The sequence below is a fragment of the Platichthys flesus genome, chromosome 1 (assembly GCF_949316205.1).
Source record: "Platichthys flesus chromosome 1, fPlaFle2.1, whole genome shotgun sequence".
NCBI classification, from domain to species: domain Eukaryota; kingdom Metazoa; phylum Chordata; class Actinopteri; order Pleuronectiformes; family Pleuronectidae; genus Platichthys; species Platichthys flesus.
Window position 1 is genome coordinate 9,743,970 of NC_084945.1, and position 15,556 is coordinate 9,759,525.

Sequence of the window (15,556 nt, forward strand, 5' to 3'; positions counted from 1 at the left end):
AAACTCCCTCTCCAGGGGGCGTTCGGTCAGTCTTTCCGTGTCGCTGCATATTGTACGGCACTTGACGGTCTAAGCCCTCATTGCACTGGATACCTACCCCCTCCCACCCGTCACAAGCCCAGCTCCCCAGACTCTCAGCCCCCCCGGGCAGCTCCAGGCCCTCACCCTGACCGCTGCCTCTCACACCTCATGACGAGCACATGATGTGAGAATGGCCATGGCTCAGGTATTAGCGGAGACAAAAACTGGAAAAAAAGAAGTGAGACAAAGGGATAAAGACCAGCTCGCTGCTCTGGTGGAACATTTTCTATTGTGCTGCAGGTTTTTCCTTCATATCTGGAAAAAGAAGATGTAGAGCTTACTTATCATTTTCTGGTGTCATGTTTCCGGGAGCAGCGGAGGTGTAGTGTTATGGTCTTGTGTTTCTAACCTGTTGTCAAAAATGCAAAACCTGGAGCTGAAAGACAAGTTATTTTGAAATATCTTTAAAATGGCATCTCTTGCTTCTTGATGTGTTTTATAATTCCACTTTTATTATGAATCTTCTAGACTTGAGCCCTGACAGATGCAAATATTTGGGTCCCGATGCACAATATAAAAAAAAAATTGTAATGATGTTTCTTTTGAATAGTCCCCTTATGATTCTACATTTAAATTCACTACATCTGGATTTTTAGTTGGATCTGCACCAAATGACGATGTAGAAAAAGAACCTGTCTCGTGATGTTAAAGAAAGTTAAATACATGCAAAGATTTGCACCAACATGTAACATGTTACTTCCTCACCCATACCACATCCTTCCACCTAGTTTCATGGTAACTCGTCAGAAGGATTTGTGTAATCCTGTTAACTGCAGACAGACAAACAAATACAGGCGAAAACACAATTTCCATGACAGAGGTAATAAAGTGTGGTTAGAATGATGTGATGATGTGATTTTTCGACACTGTAATGTTGCACAATCCAGACACTTCCCCAAACACACACACAGACCCACAGACAGAATAAAATCCATGTAAATTAAGCTACTGCAGATATTTCTAGCAGCACTGTGCTCACCGCTGTGTTGAGGATGGTGAAGACATGTTTAATGGACTCTTTCATGTATGCATGATTTTATAATGTGTGCTGTATGCAAATGTGTGGACATTATAATAATTGCTTATTCCCACAGGAACACATTTTTGAAGTTCTCATTATCCATCCTTAAAAGCTCTATTAACCTTTCTCCTCCCTCATTGCATTCTCTTAACCTCTGCCTTTCTTCATATTTCTCCTCCATCCTCCTCTGTGTCATCCACTTCACTTGTTCTCCTTCGAACTCCCAAGACACGTCTCCTCTTATTTTCTATTAGTTTTTTTGAAAAACAAGTTGCTTAACAGGAAACTGCGGCTTCTACTAGGCCCTTCTCTCTTCTGCTCTGTTCTTCTCTCTTCTTTTCTTTTCTCTCTGACTCTCCACATGCAGCAAGGAAAACTAAAGCCAGATAAAGATTAGGTGTAGAATTGAGCTAAAGTCCCTGTGTAATCTTTTGTCTTTCTTTCTTTGTCTCTTGTTCTCCCTCTGTCTCCCACAGAGACATTTGAGCTTCTGATGAGGCACGCCGAGAATCACACCAACAGCGTCCTTCAGGGGTTACACCACAGCATGGCCGATCAGGCTGCGGGTCCTGTGCGAGAACTCTTCACTGACATCAGTCTCTTCCTGCTGGGGTCCGAGCTCAGCGTTGATGAGTTGGTGCAGAGGTTCTTCGACGCTCTCTTCCCGGTTGTCTACAGTCACCTCATCAACCCAGGTCCTGGAGAAATATCCCCAGGCTACGCTGAGTGCGTGAGGTCGTCGAGACGCGACGTGAGACCGTTTGGTGGGGCGCCCGGCCTCCTGGCAGATCAGATCGCTCGCTCCGGGGTCTCCGGGAAGCTCCTTCTTCAGGCGCTGCACCTCGGCATCGAGGTCATCAACACCACAGACCACTTGCAGCTGAGCCGCGAGTGCAGACGGGCCCTGCTGAAGATGCACTACTGTCCTCACTGCCAGGTACGGATGCTCGTCTCTGGGATGAGTTTATCTGACTTAATGAAAGTCTTCCCCAGAATCACTGATCCCAATGTGATCATTTTCCACAGGGCTTGACCCAGTCGAAGCCCTGCATGGGTTACTGCCTCAACGTGATGCGGGGCTGTTTGGCGAGCATGGCCGAGATCGACGCCCACTGGAGGGAGTTCGTCCACTCGCTGGAGGGCCTGTCGGCGCGGATGCAAGGACCTCAGGACTTAGAGCAAGTGCTTCTGGGAGTTCACGCGCTGCTTCGAGACGCTGTCGGACATGCTCAGAAAAGTGGACCCCGCCTCTCGGCACAGGTCAGATCATCTATAACTTGAAACTGAAGCAGGATCAATCTTACGGATAAAAAGAAGAATGAATGAGGGATGACATCTCCAAGTCCTTGAGTCATTTTTGGATGGAACTACGCTGCTATTCATGTTTGTAGCTCCACGTCAGATATGTGGTGTGGAGTGTAAACATAAATATCTTGAAATGGCAAACAGCACCCACATCAGAGCAGGCTTAAACTCTCCATTAGGACATGCGTGTGGGGAACTCTGAGGCGGTCAGGAACTTAGTATTTAAAGCTCCAGACAGAGCAGGATAAATCCAGAGTGTCAACAGCTTATTCATCAGGCTTAGACGTTTACCCAAACCAGAACATACATATCCATCATCATCACCCTCCTTATACGCTGAATCACAAAGTCTTTATTAGTCCGTGCTGATCTCATATTTTGTGAAATGAACACCTCTGGATTGCACCTGAACTGCTCCAGCTTCATTGTACCTTTTGAGACACCACAGCTCCATCTAGTGGTCGCCTGGTGTGCCTGCTGCCTGAGAGGTTGCACATTCAAAGACAAGGGATGATGGGCACGGCTGCACTAATGGCCCTTTCATAAACATCTGTCTTTTCCCTAAGCTAAATTAAGGCCCATTTGTCCCGCACCAGCACGGTTTAATGAGATTTGCAAAGTTCAAAATGCCTGTTTCCTCCCCGCAGGGTTCCGAGCTAAATTTGTGTCTGTCTCTCTGGGTAATAGGTGCACAAACTGTGTGGCACGCCGAGCAGGAAGCCCACACAGTTAGTCAGCATCCAGCTCAGCAGCAGCAGCAGCAGCAAAGACGCCGTTCCTCTTAAAGCTCCGGTTAGACCGCTTGGAGAATCGCTCGCTGTCAGGAGAAGGTAAGAAGAAGTGGAGGAAGAACTCAAAACATTTTACAAAAGCACAAATGAATAGACAAAATCAACTTCAGTTAAAGTACCACATTAACTTTTCAAAGTAGGTAAGTACTAGACTTTAAATGCACTTAAAGTATTGTTTGCTGAGTTTAGCCTTTCTTTAACGCAGTGGTCTACTCCATCATTATGGTTAAGCCTGGCGTTGCAGTTTCTTCACCACTGATGCTCCACTGCAGTAGGCGTGGCAGCATCACTGGTGATGTAGAAAGTACAGATAAATAAAAAATCAACCTTTATTTTAGTACAGTTATGAAGTAAATATTACATTGGGTGAAAGATGCCAAATGCCATTTAATTTTTTTAAACCTACAATTAAGATTAAATGTTTAGAAGTTAAACATAAAAAAATGTAAGGCAAACAATAGGAAACAGTTAAAAGCAATTCACACATTAGAGCACAAATCCCCCCAAAAAAAGAACCATAAACACCATAAGAAAATAGATGCAGATAATAATGCATGATCCACGTGGCTTCGTTTTCAGGGACTTCCTGAGCAGCATGCGTCACTATCGTACGTACTATGGCGGCCTGGCCGATCAGCTGTGTGTGAGCGAGCTGGTGTTTGGAGACGGGCAGTCCTGCTGGAATGGAACTGACATCGTAAAAAGGTTTGTTTTAACAAGTCAATAATACAGATGATTGATCAGGTGGGAAGACGCCATCATGAAACTTGAACTGCTAGAGGAGTGAACAGCATCATCTTCTTCGAACACTGGTACAAAATCGCCCATAAGTCCCTCTGCTTGTGCGGATTGATGTGTAGTGCAGTTTTTGTTTTCACACTCGTCTCCTGAATTGGACGTTTTTTCTGTGCTCACCTTGATTTCCAGTTTAACACGTACAGTGGGTACCAGTAGGATACAGTGATATCACAACCAGACCAGAGGCTGGCTTTGGTTTTTATACTCCGCTGGTGTGGTGTGAGAAATAATTGAGTCAGAGAAATATTTTGTATATTCTGACTTCTACTACTGACTATACTTCTACTATTACTACTACTGATAATACTACTACTGATAAAGAGGTCTACCTAAATTTCTTCACTTGTGCAGCCCTTCCTGTGACATATTATTTAGCTTGAGGTCAGAAGGGTTTTGAGCTGCTGTCCCAACGTGTGATCGTAGCTTCAGGAGGCTGCTTGTCCACCATCTGACCTCGGTCTAAGACACACACACACACACAAAGACACACACACACACACACACACCCTTCATATATACTGCCCCGTGGACAAAGTGACACCAATGTAGAATTAATCTATTAGCTGCCCACAGACATAGATCTCTGATATGAATGGTTGTGAACTGGAGCAGACAAACTGGCCTCTTTCATGGTATCAGTCAGCAACCTTGTCTCCATTACATCACCGCTCTAGATCTTACCCGTGCTGTCATCACTCAAGGACCCCCTCATATATCCTGTGTTTGTGGTTGTTCCTCTTAACTGTCATCCGCTGTCAGCGCTGCAGAAAACGGCAGGTGAGCCCATATTTCAAACCGCCGGCGAGGTTGGAGTTGCCGGTTCAGGTTTGACAGTCCATTGTAAAGGATGACAGCCTTGTTGAGATTGTTTCACAGCTGCGGCGCGTAGGTGAGGAAGAAGGCGGGCCAAAAGGAGAGGAAGGTCCTGCGCAACCAGCGTAGCAACCGCACAGATTCGCCGACTCGTTAAGAATGTGTGGTTTGCGTGTTGCTCATCAAAAGTGACTTTACTATGGAGAATCACCATCAAGGTTAAGTTTCACTCTGACATTAGCAACTTAATCTTTTCATCTTTTCCTATTTTCCCATTGGTTGTTACAAAAGAGGCAGTGATCCCCGAGAACAGACGTGTTTCTAATGCAGGCTGTCCGTCATCTCTCCCAGCAGCCTCAGCTCTTTAACCCTCCAATCCTCTCCTCATTCACACAAACACTTACTGATGGAGACCTGTCCATCGCTCGAAGATTTTCATTTTGATTCGGTCATTAGACAGAATCAAGAAACACTAAGAAAGACGAGGCTTTAAGGAGACAATTGAACCAAGTCCCCGCGACTTAGCAGATCTACAACCCTGTGCTGCTTTCTATTTGCCCAGAACCATAGATGAGTGGCTGGGAGTCAACACAAGCTCAGACCAAAGCAATAAATAACCTCCCGCATATGGGTCATAACCCGACATCCACTGAGAGAGAGAGGGGAATAAAACTGGCTGCTGGACGGCGGCTGATTTACAGAAGCTTATTGAGGCCTCAGAAACCTTAAACGATTGGTTCGGTTGCTCCGTGAGTGTTTCCGTGCACGTGAAACCGTTGATTTTAGTGTGTGCAGATGCTTTTCATAACAGCTCTTTGCATCTGCTGGCACAGATGGTCATATGGTCTTAAAGAAGCGATGAGCTGCACCAGAGCTTTGCTTAATTTAATATAAAGCAAAAGCACGAGGACAAAAGAGACAACATGACACGGGAGCCTCAGATTTAAGGGAGATTTTATGCACGTCCTGATCTGGGTCCCTGGTAAACAAAAAGATAAAGAACAATCAGATAAGATCATAGAGGAAGAACACAAGCTGCTTTCATCTCAATGTCTTTGTGATTATACATGATGGAGTCTCGCTTCAGGGGGGAAATAGTAACTACATTCTTCCTTCCTGTTTGTTTCTCTCCGTCTCCTGATGTGTCCCTCGCTTATACACTCATATTGTATAGAGGAAAAAAAGATTGAATGTGACATTTTCTGATTTGTATGCTGGTTTATTAACACAGCTTCCTTTTCATTGTGACGTATAATTTTCTACCTGAAATAACCCCTCAGTATGGAGGCTATTAAGGTGCTCGCAGAAAGAATGTAAAATAATACAGAGAGAAAAAAGAAAATTGTACCCAAACTTGTCATTGAAGGCCTCGTAACATTTATACTCTTGTTCACTATTTAATCAATTGATTCTACGGATTTAATTTAATACCAATTCTAGAGTTTTTAGATGTTAGAATGGGACTTTATTTCAGCAGTGGCCTTGTGTGTCTGCTTGCCAGAGACAACAATTTAGATTTGAGAAGTTTATTGGTGATTTCTTTGTTAACCCTAAAACCAATTTCCAACAAGCTTAATAAGGGATGAGGCCTCGGGCTGAAAAGAACCCATCACATTTTGGTGCAAATCAAAGGCTGTAAATAAATCACCTCCCCGCTCTATACAAACAAACAAGTACGTAATTTCTGTTCATGAAGACCAAGTTTTTACCCAGTCTGAGTACTCGAGTGTGGCACGAGTGAGTGAAAGAGAGGTAGAGACACGAGTCAGGAGAGTCAGAATCAAGATTTTACCCATTTAAAGAAAGTATCGATGATTATGAAACTGTATGCGATCTGAGTGCGTTCACACCTGAAGCAAAGCACGTGATGGAGACACTTTTTTCACTTTCTTTCTTAAAGACAAATAGATCATTGAGGTTATCAGACCACCTCCTTTTCTATATTCCTTCAAAAAGTAGATTGTTTCTTTTACCTCTGTTATTGTCTCCACAAACCCATGAGGAAAATTGCCGTCTCTTTACCAGCTAATAGCTCGACAGCCTGTCCTGCAGCTGCATGGGGCTGAGCTGCTTGTGAAAAGCAGATTCTTAGAGATTGTTGTGTTGAAAACAGCTTCCTGCTGCGACATGGATTAGAGCTGGAGGGAGAACCAGGATCGCTTCGTGCCATAAAACAAAGGAGCTGAAAGACGCTTAAAAATATCTCTGTAGAACTGAGAAGAGAGGTGGAGGTGGGTGCTATTTCTCTGTGGTTCTCTGCTTTACATAACAGAAGTCATGTGATCCATGTTAATGTAAAACATATTGATTATAGATGCTTTAAATTCCAAAGGTGATTGTAAAAAAGGTTTTATGGGTATGAACTAAGGAGTAGAAGTGTTCTAGAATTGAAGAATGATTATCCAAACCCCAGTACTGGTATAAAGGTGTGAGGGGTTGTGACGGTCTTTCGTTTGTCACAGAGCAAGACTGATGAAAGAGTTCATGTGATTTATGTCCCTGCACAACAACGAGTGAAACATCCCTCAAACTGTGGAGGTGCAGTGGTGTTCTCTTCACTGTCCTCGTCTGGGCAGGAAAGGTCAAAACATTCCCACATGCTTCCTTCATCCGTCATGGATACATGCACACTGAGGGAATGGCAGGTTGCCATGAGCTGCCACCCCTCTCTATAAACACACATACACACACACACACACACACACACACACACACACACACACACACACACACACACACACACACACAGAATTGGATAAAGCTTGAAAATCACACTGGTTCCTGCTCTCACTTTGTCTTTGTGTCTCTGTCGTAACTGGCTGACATAGACTAAATGTCATGTGATGACACCACTGGGATCCTAATTCCTCCCATTCCCATGTATTGCTAAATCGGTTTGACACCTGTTCTGGAAAAAAAATTGCGTGTGAACGTGTGCAGGTACCAAATCTATTTGGACGCACATTATGATATTTACACCCTCTCTGCCACTGGGAGAAAACAACCAGGAGTTATGGCCGTGCTAAAAGCTACAGCCTCAACAAGTGTGAGTGTGATGTTTTATTCATGATCACCTCCTCCAGTGCAGACTCGCTTTAATTCATCCCCCACCTGCGCTCTGTCTCACGCCTGCCAACACACACCAGGTGTTTGGCGCGGTGTGTTTATATTTTCAAAGTACCTTTTTCTAATTGAGTACAACAGTTTTTTTTTTTTTTTTTTTACGATAATAAGGCACCTGACCTTGCGTGCTGGCGGATTTGAACTGGGAGGGATGAGCACTGCAGGATAACATCGCAGTGTGTATCCAAAAAGATGCTCGAGGACAGGCGGGCAGATTTGAGTGTGGCCTTTCATTTAATAGGCCGCCCTTCTCTCCGGAGTGTGTGTCTGAGCACTGACCTTTGACCTTTCCCGTGTCTTTTGCTGCCCGATTAATCCCGAAGAGGTTAATCACATGGTAATAAGAGCCTCGCAGTCATAGAGCAGACCTCTTCACAGTGTGTGGCCGGTTTATCGTTGGAAGGCGTTGATTCTTTAATAGCAGGTTTATCTTTCTCTGTTCCATTCTGCTCCGTTCCTCGTCATTTGCATTTTTTGCGTCACCTGTCTAATTCCCCCCCCCACACTAGACGAGAAACTCAGCCTTGGCTTAACTGAAATGACAGCGTTTAAGCTCTGCTAATAGGAATCCACTGAAGCTGCATCAAGAGCTTAGGTTAACCCGGCCCGCACCGGGAACATGCTTCGTCATTTGAGGGTTGTCTGCGCCTCACTGTGAAATCCGCACGCTGTTCCCACCGGGGGGGGGGGGGGGGGGGGGCAGCTTGTGTTGAATAATAAAGTATATCGCTCTGCCTCCTGACCTTTTCGGCTCCTGGCCTCTCATCACAGGTTGCATGTGTCTCCTACAGTTGTCAGCCCTTCGCAATCCTGGATGGATTTATGTGGAGTTTAAATTATTCAGTGATAGATGGTCATACGCTAGCATGCACAAATAAGATTAAAGCAAAGTCTTATAAAACCGTATTCATGCCACAGAAATTATTTATTTTGCTTTTAATCATCTGGTGACTGCTGAGATAAACCTTGCAACTCTTTGCAGGGGTCTCCACCCCCTGGTTGGTAATCAGAGCATGTATGTTAACCCTAATGTTCTGCCCTAGGCACTGGAGGCCCCTCTCCTCTTTGACGGATACAAAAATATCATATTCGACTTGGTTCTTCATGACTTTGACTTGTATAACAATTCACCAAGGAGCTTATGTTTTTCTCCACATTTGTTTCAGTGTTTAATTATAAATACAAACCATTTATGAGCATAGTGACTTTGACTTTGAACTGTTAAATGTGGTTTCATAAGGAGACTGTTGAGGACTGTTGCATGCGCCATTTAAATGAGAGTGTGTTACAGATGTCTGCCACATAAACTGAATCTATTACTTCAGAAAGTCTTTGTGTTACACGGCCAATATACAGAAACACACAAACTCACATTCACACCTACTGACATCTAGAGTCTCCAATGAATATGCATGTCCTTGGACTGTGCGCTCCACCGTGTAGAGCCGCACTTCACATCCGGTCCTTAACAAGTTAATAAGAGTGGTTTTTAATATATCATCGTGTTCATAAAAGTCAAAGTTGGGGTCTTATCAACAGTATAATATTTGATGTGTAGCCCGTAAAATATATGAACGTTTAATGCCGTTTATCAGAAAGTAAGATTTTGTCAAACACACAAACCCCAAAGGAAAGGTTATAATGTAAAGGTATCTGAAAAATATGGTTTGTTATTATTTTTTGGAAATACAGCAAAGGAATTTGTGGGACTCCAAAATACAGAAATACTTTTAATTCAAACTCGTAAAAATAGTTTATCCAGATTTGCAGCCTCAGATATACATCAAAGCTTTATTCTTTGCTCTGCTCATATTTTGCTACAGACCATTGACCCATTGATAAACCTGCTGTTACATTCAGTAAAATCACTGTGGTCATTGTGGTCCTGAATCCAAATAGTCCTGCTGTTGGCTGTATGACCAGCAGGTGGAGCTCTTATCTTTGGGTTTTAGACACACAGATGCACACACACAGACACACACACCAGATTGCTCCTCTGCATCAGTTTTGATGATCTATGCTGTGGAGCGGTGCTTCCTGTCCATGTCGCACCTGACAGTGACAGACAGAAAACAAAATTCAAATGATAAACAGATACACGGAGGAACATCTCACCACCTCCTCCTGCGTTCGTTTGCAGTGATGAACTGACCTAATTTCAAAGGGGAAGGAATAACCTTTTAAACATGCACTGTCAAATATATTATGCATAGCTGTCCTCTTAGTCACTCTCATGCGAGAGAGTAAAAGAGTTGTTTCCTTTCCATCACATGCGAAAAAACAACTTGAAATGAATGTGGTGTAGAACCCCCTGCGAGCTCCGAGGCAACAGTTCATAAAGTTGAATTCAAATTTAGCTGAGGTTTTTCTCTCTTTTTTTTTCCTGTCTGGGAAATGACTGGGTAATAAAGTGTCATGCCTGGGCTCCCGCCACGAACCATCAAAGTTTTGTTTTAACTCATTCTAGGTTTTAATCTTTGGGGAAGAAACGCTCAAATCTGAAACAATAATTCACACATGCTAAAATGAGACGGACGGGAGGAGGAGGTGAGGGGGAGAGCTGATTGGACCGTTCTGATTGGGGAAAGCGAGAGAGGGCAGAAAGATGAGAGGGAAGAGGAGATGGGACGTTCTTGAAGAGCTCCTCTGTATTGCGACAGCTGGCTACTGCAGATAACCACAAAACCACTGGAGCACTTGAGGTCTGGGTGCTGCATGGCTAGAGTTCCACTCCAACATGACCTTATATCCTGCCTGGGTTTAGACGCAGGGGCTCGGTCAGAGTACCACATCCTGACGATTATCCCAAGTGACAGAATCAAGAAGTCTGTCTGCCTGACTAAATTGAGTTCATAAATCCCTCTTGTACGAGCATGTGTGTGTGTGTGTGTGTGTGTGTGTGTGTGTGTGTGTGTGTGTGTGTGTGTGTGTGTGTGTGTGCCCATTTCTGCTTTTGCCCCTTCTCTCCCTGGTTTTTCAAATATTCAAGATTGCTCTGAACAGATACACTTTCAATCCGGCTCTGTGGGCGAAAAAAACAGCGATGTCGTTCATTAGTGTTCAGATATTATCCCTGATGTTGCTACAGTAACTGCCATGAGAGTTAGCTGGTTGTATTGATGGTGCATCTGTGTGTGTGTGTGTTGTGTGTGTATCTCGTCCCGTTCATCTTTCAGCGAGTCCACTCCCTTCTGCCTCTCGAGCACCGATCCCTCCGCTCTCTCTCTCTTTCTCTCTTTCCACCAAGAGTTGGACGCCTGCCTCCAGCATCTGGAGCAGATTGTGACCCGCGGTGTGCCAGGTAGCAGGACATTAACAGCCAAGGCCTTATTGTCAACTGTTGAGCTGTCAGAGCACACACCCCTGGCCCCCGTGTGTGATATCAGCCTCCATCTACCGTGGAGCACACACACTCGGCCCCCGCGGAGCACTCTTCCACTTTAGCTCAAGTATAAATCAGAGGGCTCGCCGGGAAAAAAACAAAGGGTTTGGGGGGGGGGAAATGTGAGGTTAATGCCCATAGAGGGCAATCTGAGGATGCATGACGTCGGTGGGAAAACCCTCTGTGTGAATGAGAAATAATTTGTTTTGTTATAAAAGACAAAATATCCTGTTTTGCGATTCAATCACAAGGACACAGTAATATTGTTTTGACAACAAAAGCTGCTCCTCCCGGTTCTTAGCAGCAACACTAATAGAGCAGTTCCAGTCATAGACATCCACAATAAAACCACTGATATTTCTTCTCTTTGTTTTGTTTTCTGTGTGGAGAGCTGCTGGTGCCCTCCGGTAACAGTTCTTTTTCTCTCTCCGTTATCTTTTATTTGAGATAATGATGACATTGGGATGAATACAGAATAAAAGCTCGGCGCCTGATGTTGAATTCAACGCCGCTGCTGTAGCTCTGAGCATCGACGTCTCCACATGAATTAGAGTTGTGCGTGCCGTCTTATCGAGGGCGCCTTATTTCATATCGACTTTACGACTACATGTGGACCACGTCCATGTTGAGTTCTGCTCCAGAAGAGACTTAATTTCTCTCTTGCAGATGTGTGGCCGCAAACAAAGCCTTGCGTATCTTTGTATCATTGTGTTGCTTTATCTCACAGCTGCAGGCTTTTGACAGTGTGTGGTTCCTTCTGTTCCTTTTGATTTTCCACTCATTTGTTAACTAAACATGCTTCCCCTTTACCGGCACAAAGTGAAAAATGAAGTAGTCATTAAGTATTCATTACCTGTGCAATTTGTTTCTTCTTCATGCACTTTTAGCCCGGAGAATATTCTGCGTGCGTAGGTAGCCTGCATTTGGAATATTGACAGAATTCGAAGGCCACCCCTGGGCTGTTCGGTGTTGCAATATTTATGATGTCACAGAAAAAGTGTCGCAGTCAATCCGCTCCTCATCTTTAAAATATTCCTCTTGCATTTCATTATGCAGGATCATTTCATTATCACACGATGCACAGCGCTCATTGGTCCGTTCTGTCTTTTATCAGGGAGTTGGCAGCCGCGGGAGACTCAGCGCCTCTTTATAAGTGGAGCCCTACCTTTTAACTCCTGACCTGAGCTGAGAGCGAGGTGTGAATATGCTCTCATTAATCTCACCTCTCACAGTAAAAGGTCCGAGTCCGGAGGCTCCGTGAGAATTCATCCAAACAGCTCGTTCATTTCTTTGACGTAAACACAAATGTCTCCAATAACAATGTGCCAAGCGGAGATGCCCCGGGTCCAGGGTCTGCTCTCTCATCAATGCCTCTGATATGTTGTCCTGCTGTTTCTATGGAAACCAAGTCGGCCTTATTAAAAAAAAAAAAAGAAAAAAGTTTCACCTTCTGAGTCTGCCCTTTACCTGACAGCCAAGATAAACGAGCAGGGTCCTGGGAGGAAGGCAACACAAACATGCATCTCTGCTCAGTGGCCCGTGCTCATTGGCTCTCTGCTGGAAGCCCTTATTTACCTTAATGCTGGGAGGTGGTGAGATCGGGGGGGGGGGGGGGGGGGGGGGGGGGGGGCTTGAGGAGGAGTAGCCTCTGAGACTGAGTGTGTGCGTGTGCGAGTGAGAAGGGAAATTGTGATTACTCACAATACCTCCCATCAACAACCTTGAACCGTGCGGCAATAAAAAAAGAAGGAAAAAAAAGCAGCAAACAACTCTTTCTGGCCCCCGTAATGCACGCGGGCCAGATGATGTCATATGTCACCTTCAGCTAATGAAGGTGATGATGACATGCATGAGCGCCGCATACGTTCACCATCTGCTCGGTTCCACCACGCTGGAGCCGCCCCCCCCCACACTATGCTGCCGGGAGGAGTCGAGGCACGTCCCAACCGAAGTACGAATGTCCCTCGACGCGCGTGAAAGACCACCGCCTGCATCCAGATGACTCACCGCGACTTTTAATCATACCTTCGGCTTCACGAGCTGCTAAAGTGACTGTAGTCTCTGAGGCCACTTGCTTTATATCACCAGAGGTCCCAGTACATGTCGGCTGATGCGACAGAAAGATCACCAACTCGTAACTCCTCCCAACACGTGCTAATGGTGATTTTAATAAATGACGTGGATTTATTTACACATAGTTGTTATTGATTTTTTTCTCTTGTTTGGTTGAAGCAGCGCAGCAAAGGGGCAGAATGCATTCCTGGGAAGATGTGAGCATATTTTAAATTGTAAAGAATAAAAAGATGCAATGAAGAGAAACGGGAAACTAATGGCTCACCGGAAATCCCAGGAATGACAGATTTATGTTCTGTAACTTATCTTTGTTAATCTCAACCGGGGAAGTTACAGTCAGAGCCGATTTAACAGGCAGTGATGAAAGTGTTGTGTTTAAGATTAAGATTAAGATGCATTTATTTGTCCCAAACACATGCACAGACATGCACAGGAACACTCATGCAATGGTAGGTAAATGTATCCTCTCCTTTTAACCCATCTGGTGCAGGACACACAGAGCAGTGAGCAGCCATGTACAGCGCCCGGGGAGCAGATGTTGGGGGAGTAAGGTGCCTTGCTCAGGGGCACTAGACAGGGTAGGGAGAATCCTCTTGGATTTTTGGACAGATCAATCCAGGTTCGTCTTTTTGTTGTTTCTCCGTGGAGTCGAACCAGAGACCTTTTCTGCCCATAGTCCAAGTTTCTGCCACTAGTCCACCGCCTCTCCCAAGTTGGGGGATTATGATCAGAAAATGATTCTCCCTCATGTTAGTGAAGAAGTCAGAAAATGAGTGGTCCCGTGTATGATACACATTTCCCATTATTCTCTTATTAAATAATCTGTGACACAGAAAGGTCGATGTCAGATACAAACTCCTCCGGGGGACGTTTGTCCTTTATTCCTTCTGTCGTTTCATTCCGTACTTGTGTTAATGTGAGTGAGGATTGTTTTTCTTCAGATTGATTGTGTGTTGTGAAGCCACAGCCACTTTGCTGTAGCCGCAGGTTGTGAAAGTAGAAATTGACAGGTGCTTGACTTCAGCTGTTGAGCAGAGTGTAGAAAAGTGAGCGTTGGTGACTGGAGATGATCTTTAGATAACAGTAGATGACCTTTGAGAGCATTCGAAACTATCAGTCTCTGCGGGGGCTGCTCTCCCCCTCTTGTCATGTCGTGACACTTTTATTTTTCTCTCTCTCTTTCTCTCTCTCTCTCTCTCTCCATCTTTTCCATCTCCTCTCTCTTTCTCTCTCTCTCTCTCTCTCTCTCTCTCTCTCTCTCTCTCTCTGTGTCTGGTGAGTGGAGTTTCTGTGAGTTGGCAGCCTGTATCTGATCCTGAGGTAATTTACTGGGAGCGATAAGGAAGTGGTGCACACAGTCTTTCGTTATAGTCCTTTCTGACAGGGCAATCTGAAGCCCATAGAGACTAAATTGGAGGAAAATGTTGACTCCAGATAGAAGGGAACCGCGCGAGGTTATTATAATACAAATTTCGACAAACTGAGATTGAGTGGGGAAACAATCACCGGTGACTGCTGGTTTAATTTTTCACTGACACGCCTTTCCCTTTGACTTAAGCGGCCGGGAGTAATTGTGTAAGTGAACGGTAGTGTGGTCTAGTTTATCGTTTGGTAATGAGCAGGTGGAGACCTTGGCCGTAGTTAGGAATTAGTGCTCATTTGCGCAATTTTGATTGTCTGCTTAATTCTGATTTATAATTGTGTTGTTGACCATATGGCACATTTGGACTTGGACTCTTTTGCGTTTGCCAATACAAGCTCAAATCAGCATATATGTGCGTATAATATGCTGTACGTGTGTTTACACGTGTGTGGGTGTGTGTGTCGTGTCCAGTTTTGCCCAGCATAGCTCTTTCCCCCCCCTCGCAGGCCAGGGTCATTGCCTCAGGGGTGTCGTAGAGAAATGCGTCTCTGCTGTGGGTGAGAAGAAATATGAAAGAGACCCTAAATCAAGACGCAGAGCCCCATGAATCATGTCAGCAGCCGGGCTGAAGAAGAGGGATGGGACCATCTGCAGCAGCATATGAATGGCTAGCTGACTCACAGCGCTGTTGACACAAGCTGAAGAAGTGTGAAGAGGTTGTGAAGATTAGCGCTGCTGCTCACTGCATCGCCTCCAAACGCGCTCCAGTCAAAAATGGGCAAATCCAAAATACGATGCACGCTCCA

The 15,556-nt window shown here is 44.8% G+C and overlaps 1 protein-coding gene across 1 annotated transcript in view; it reads left to right on the top strand.

The window, feature by feature from the left end:
- gpc5a (glypican 5a) overlaps positions 1 to 15,556 on the top strand; it is a 111,241-nt gene that overhangs the window by 25,763 nt on the left and 69,922 nt on the right. Inside the window, exons 3-6 of the mRNA XM_062381764.1 lie at positions 1,579 to 2,039; positions 2,129 to 2,362; positions 3,095 to 3,237; positions 3,778 to 3,903. Of these exons, the coding sequence (XP_062237748.1) occupies positions 1,579 to 2,039; positions 2,129 to 2,362; positions 3,095 to 3,237; positions 3,778 to 3,903 (964 nt within the window). The remainder of the gene's footprint in view (positions 1 to 1,578; positions 2,040 to 2,128; positions 2,363 to 3,094; positions 3,238 to 3,777; positions 3,904 to 15,556) is intronic.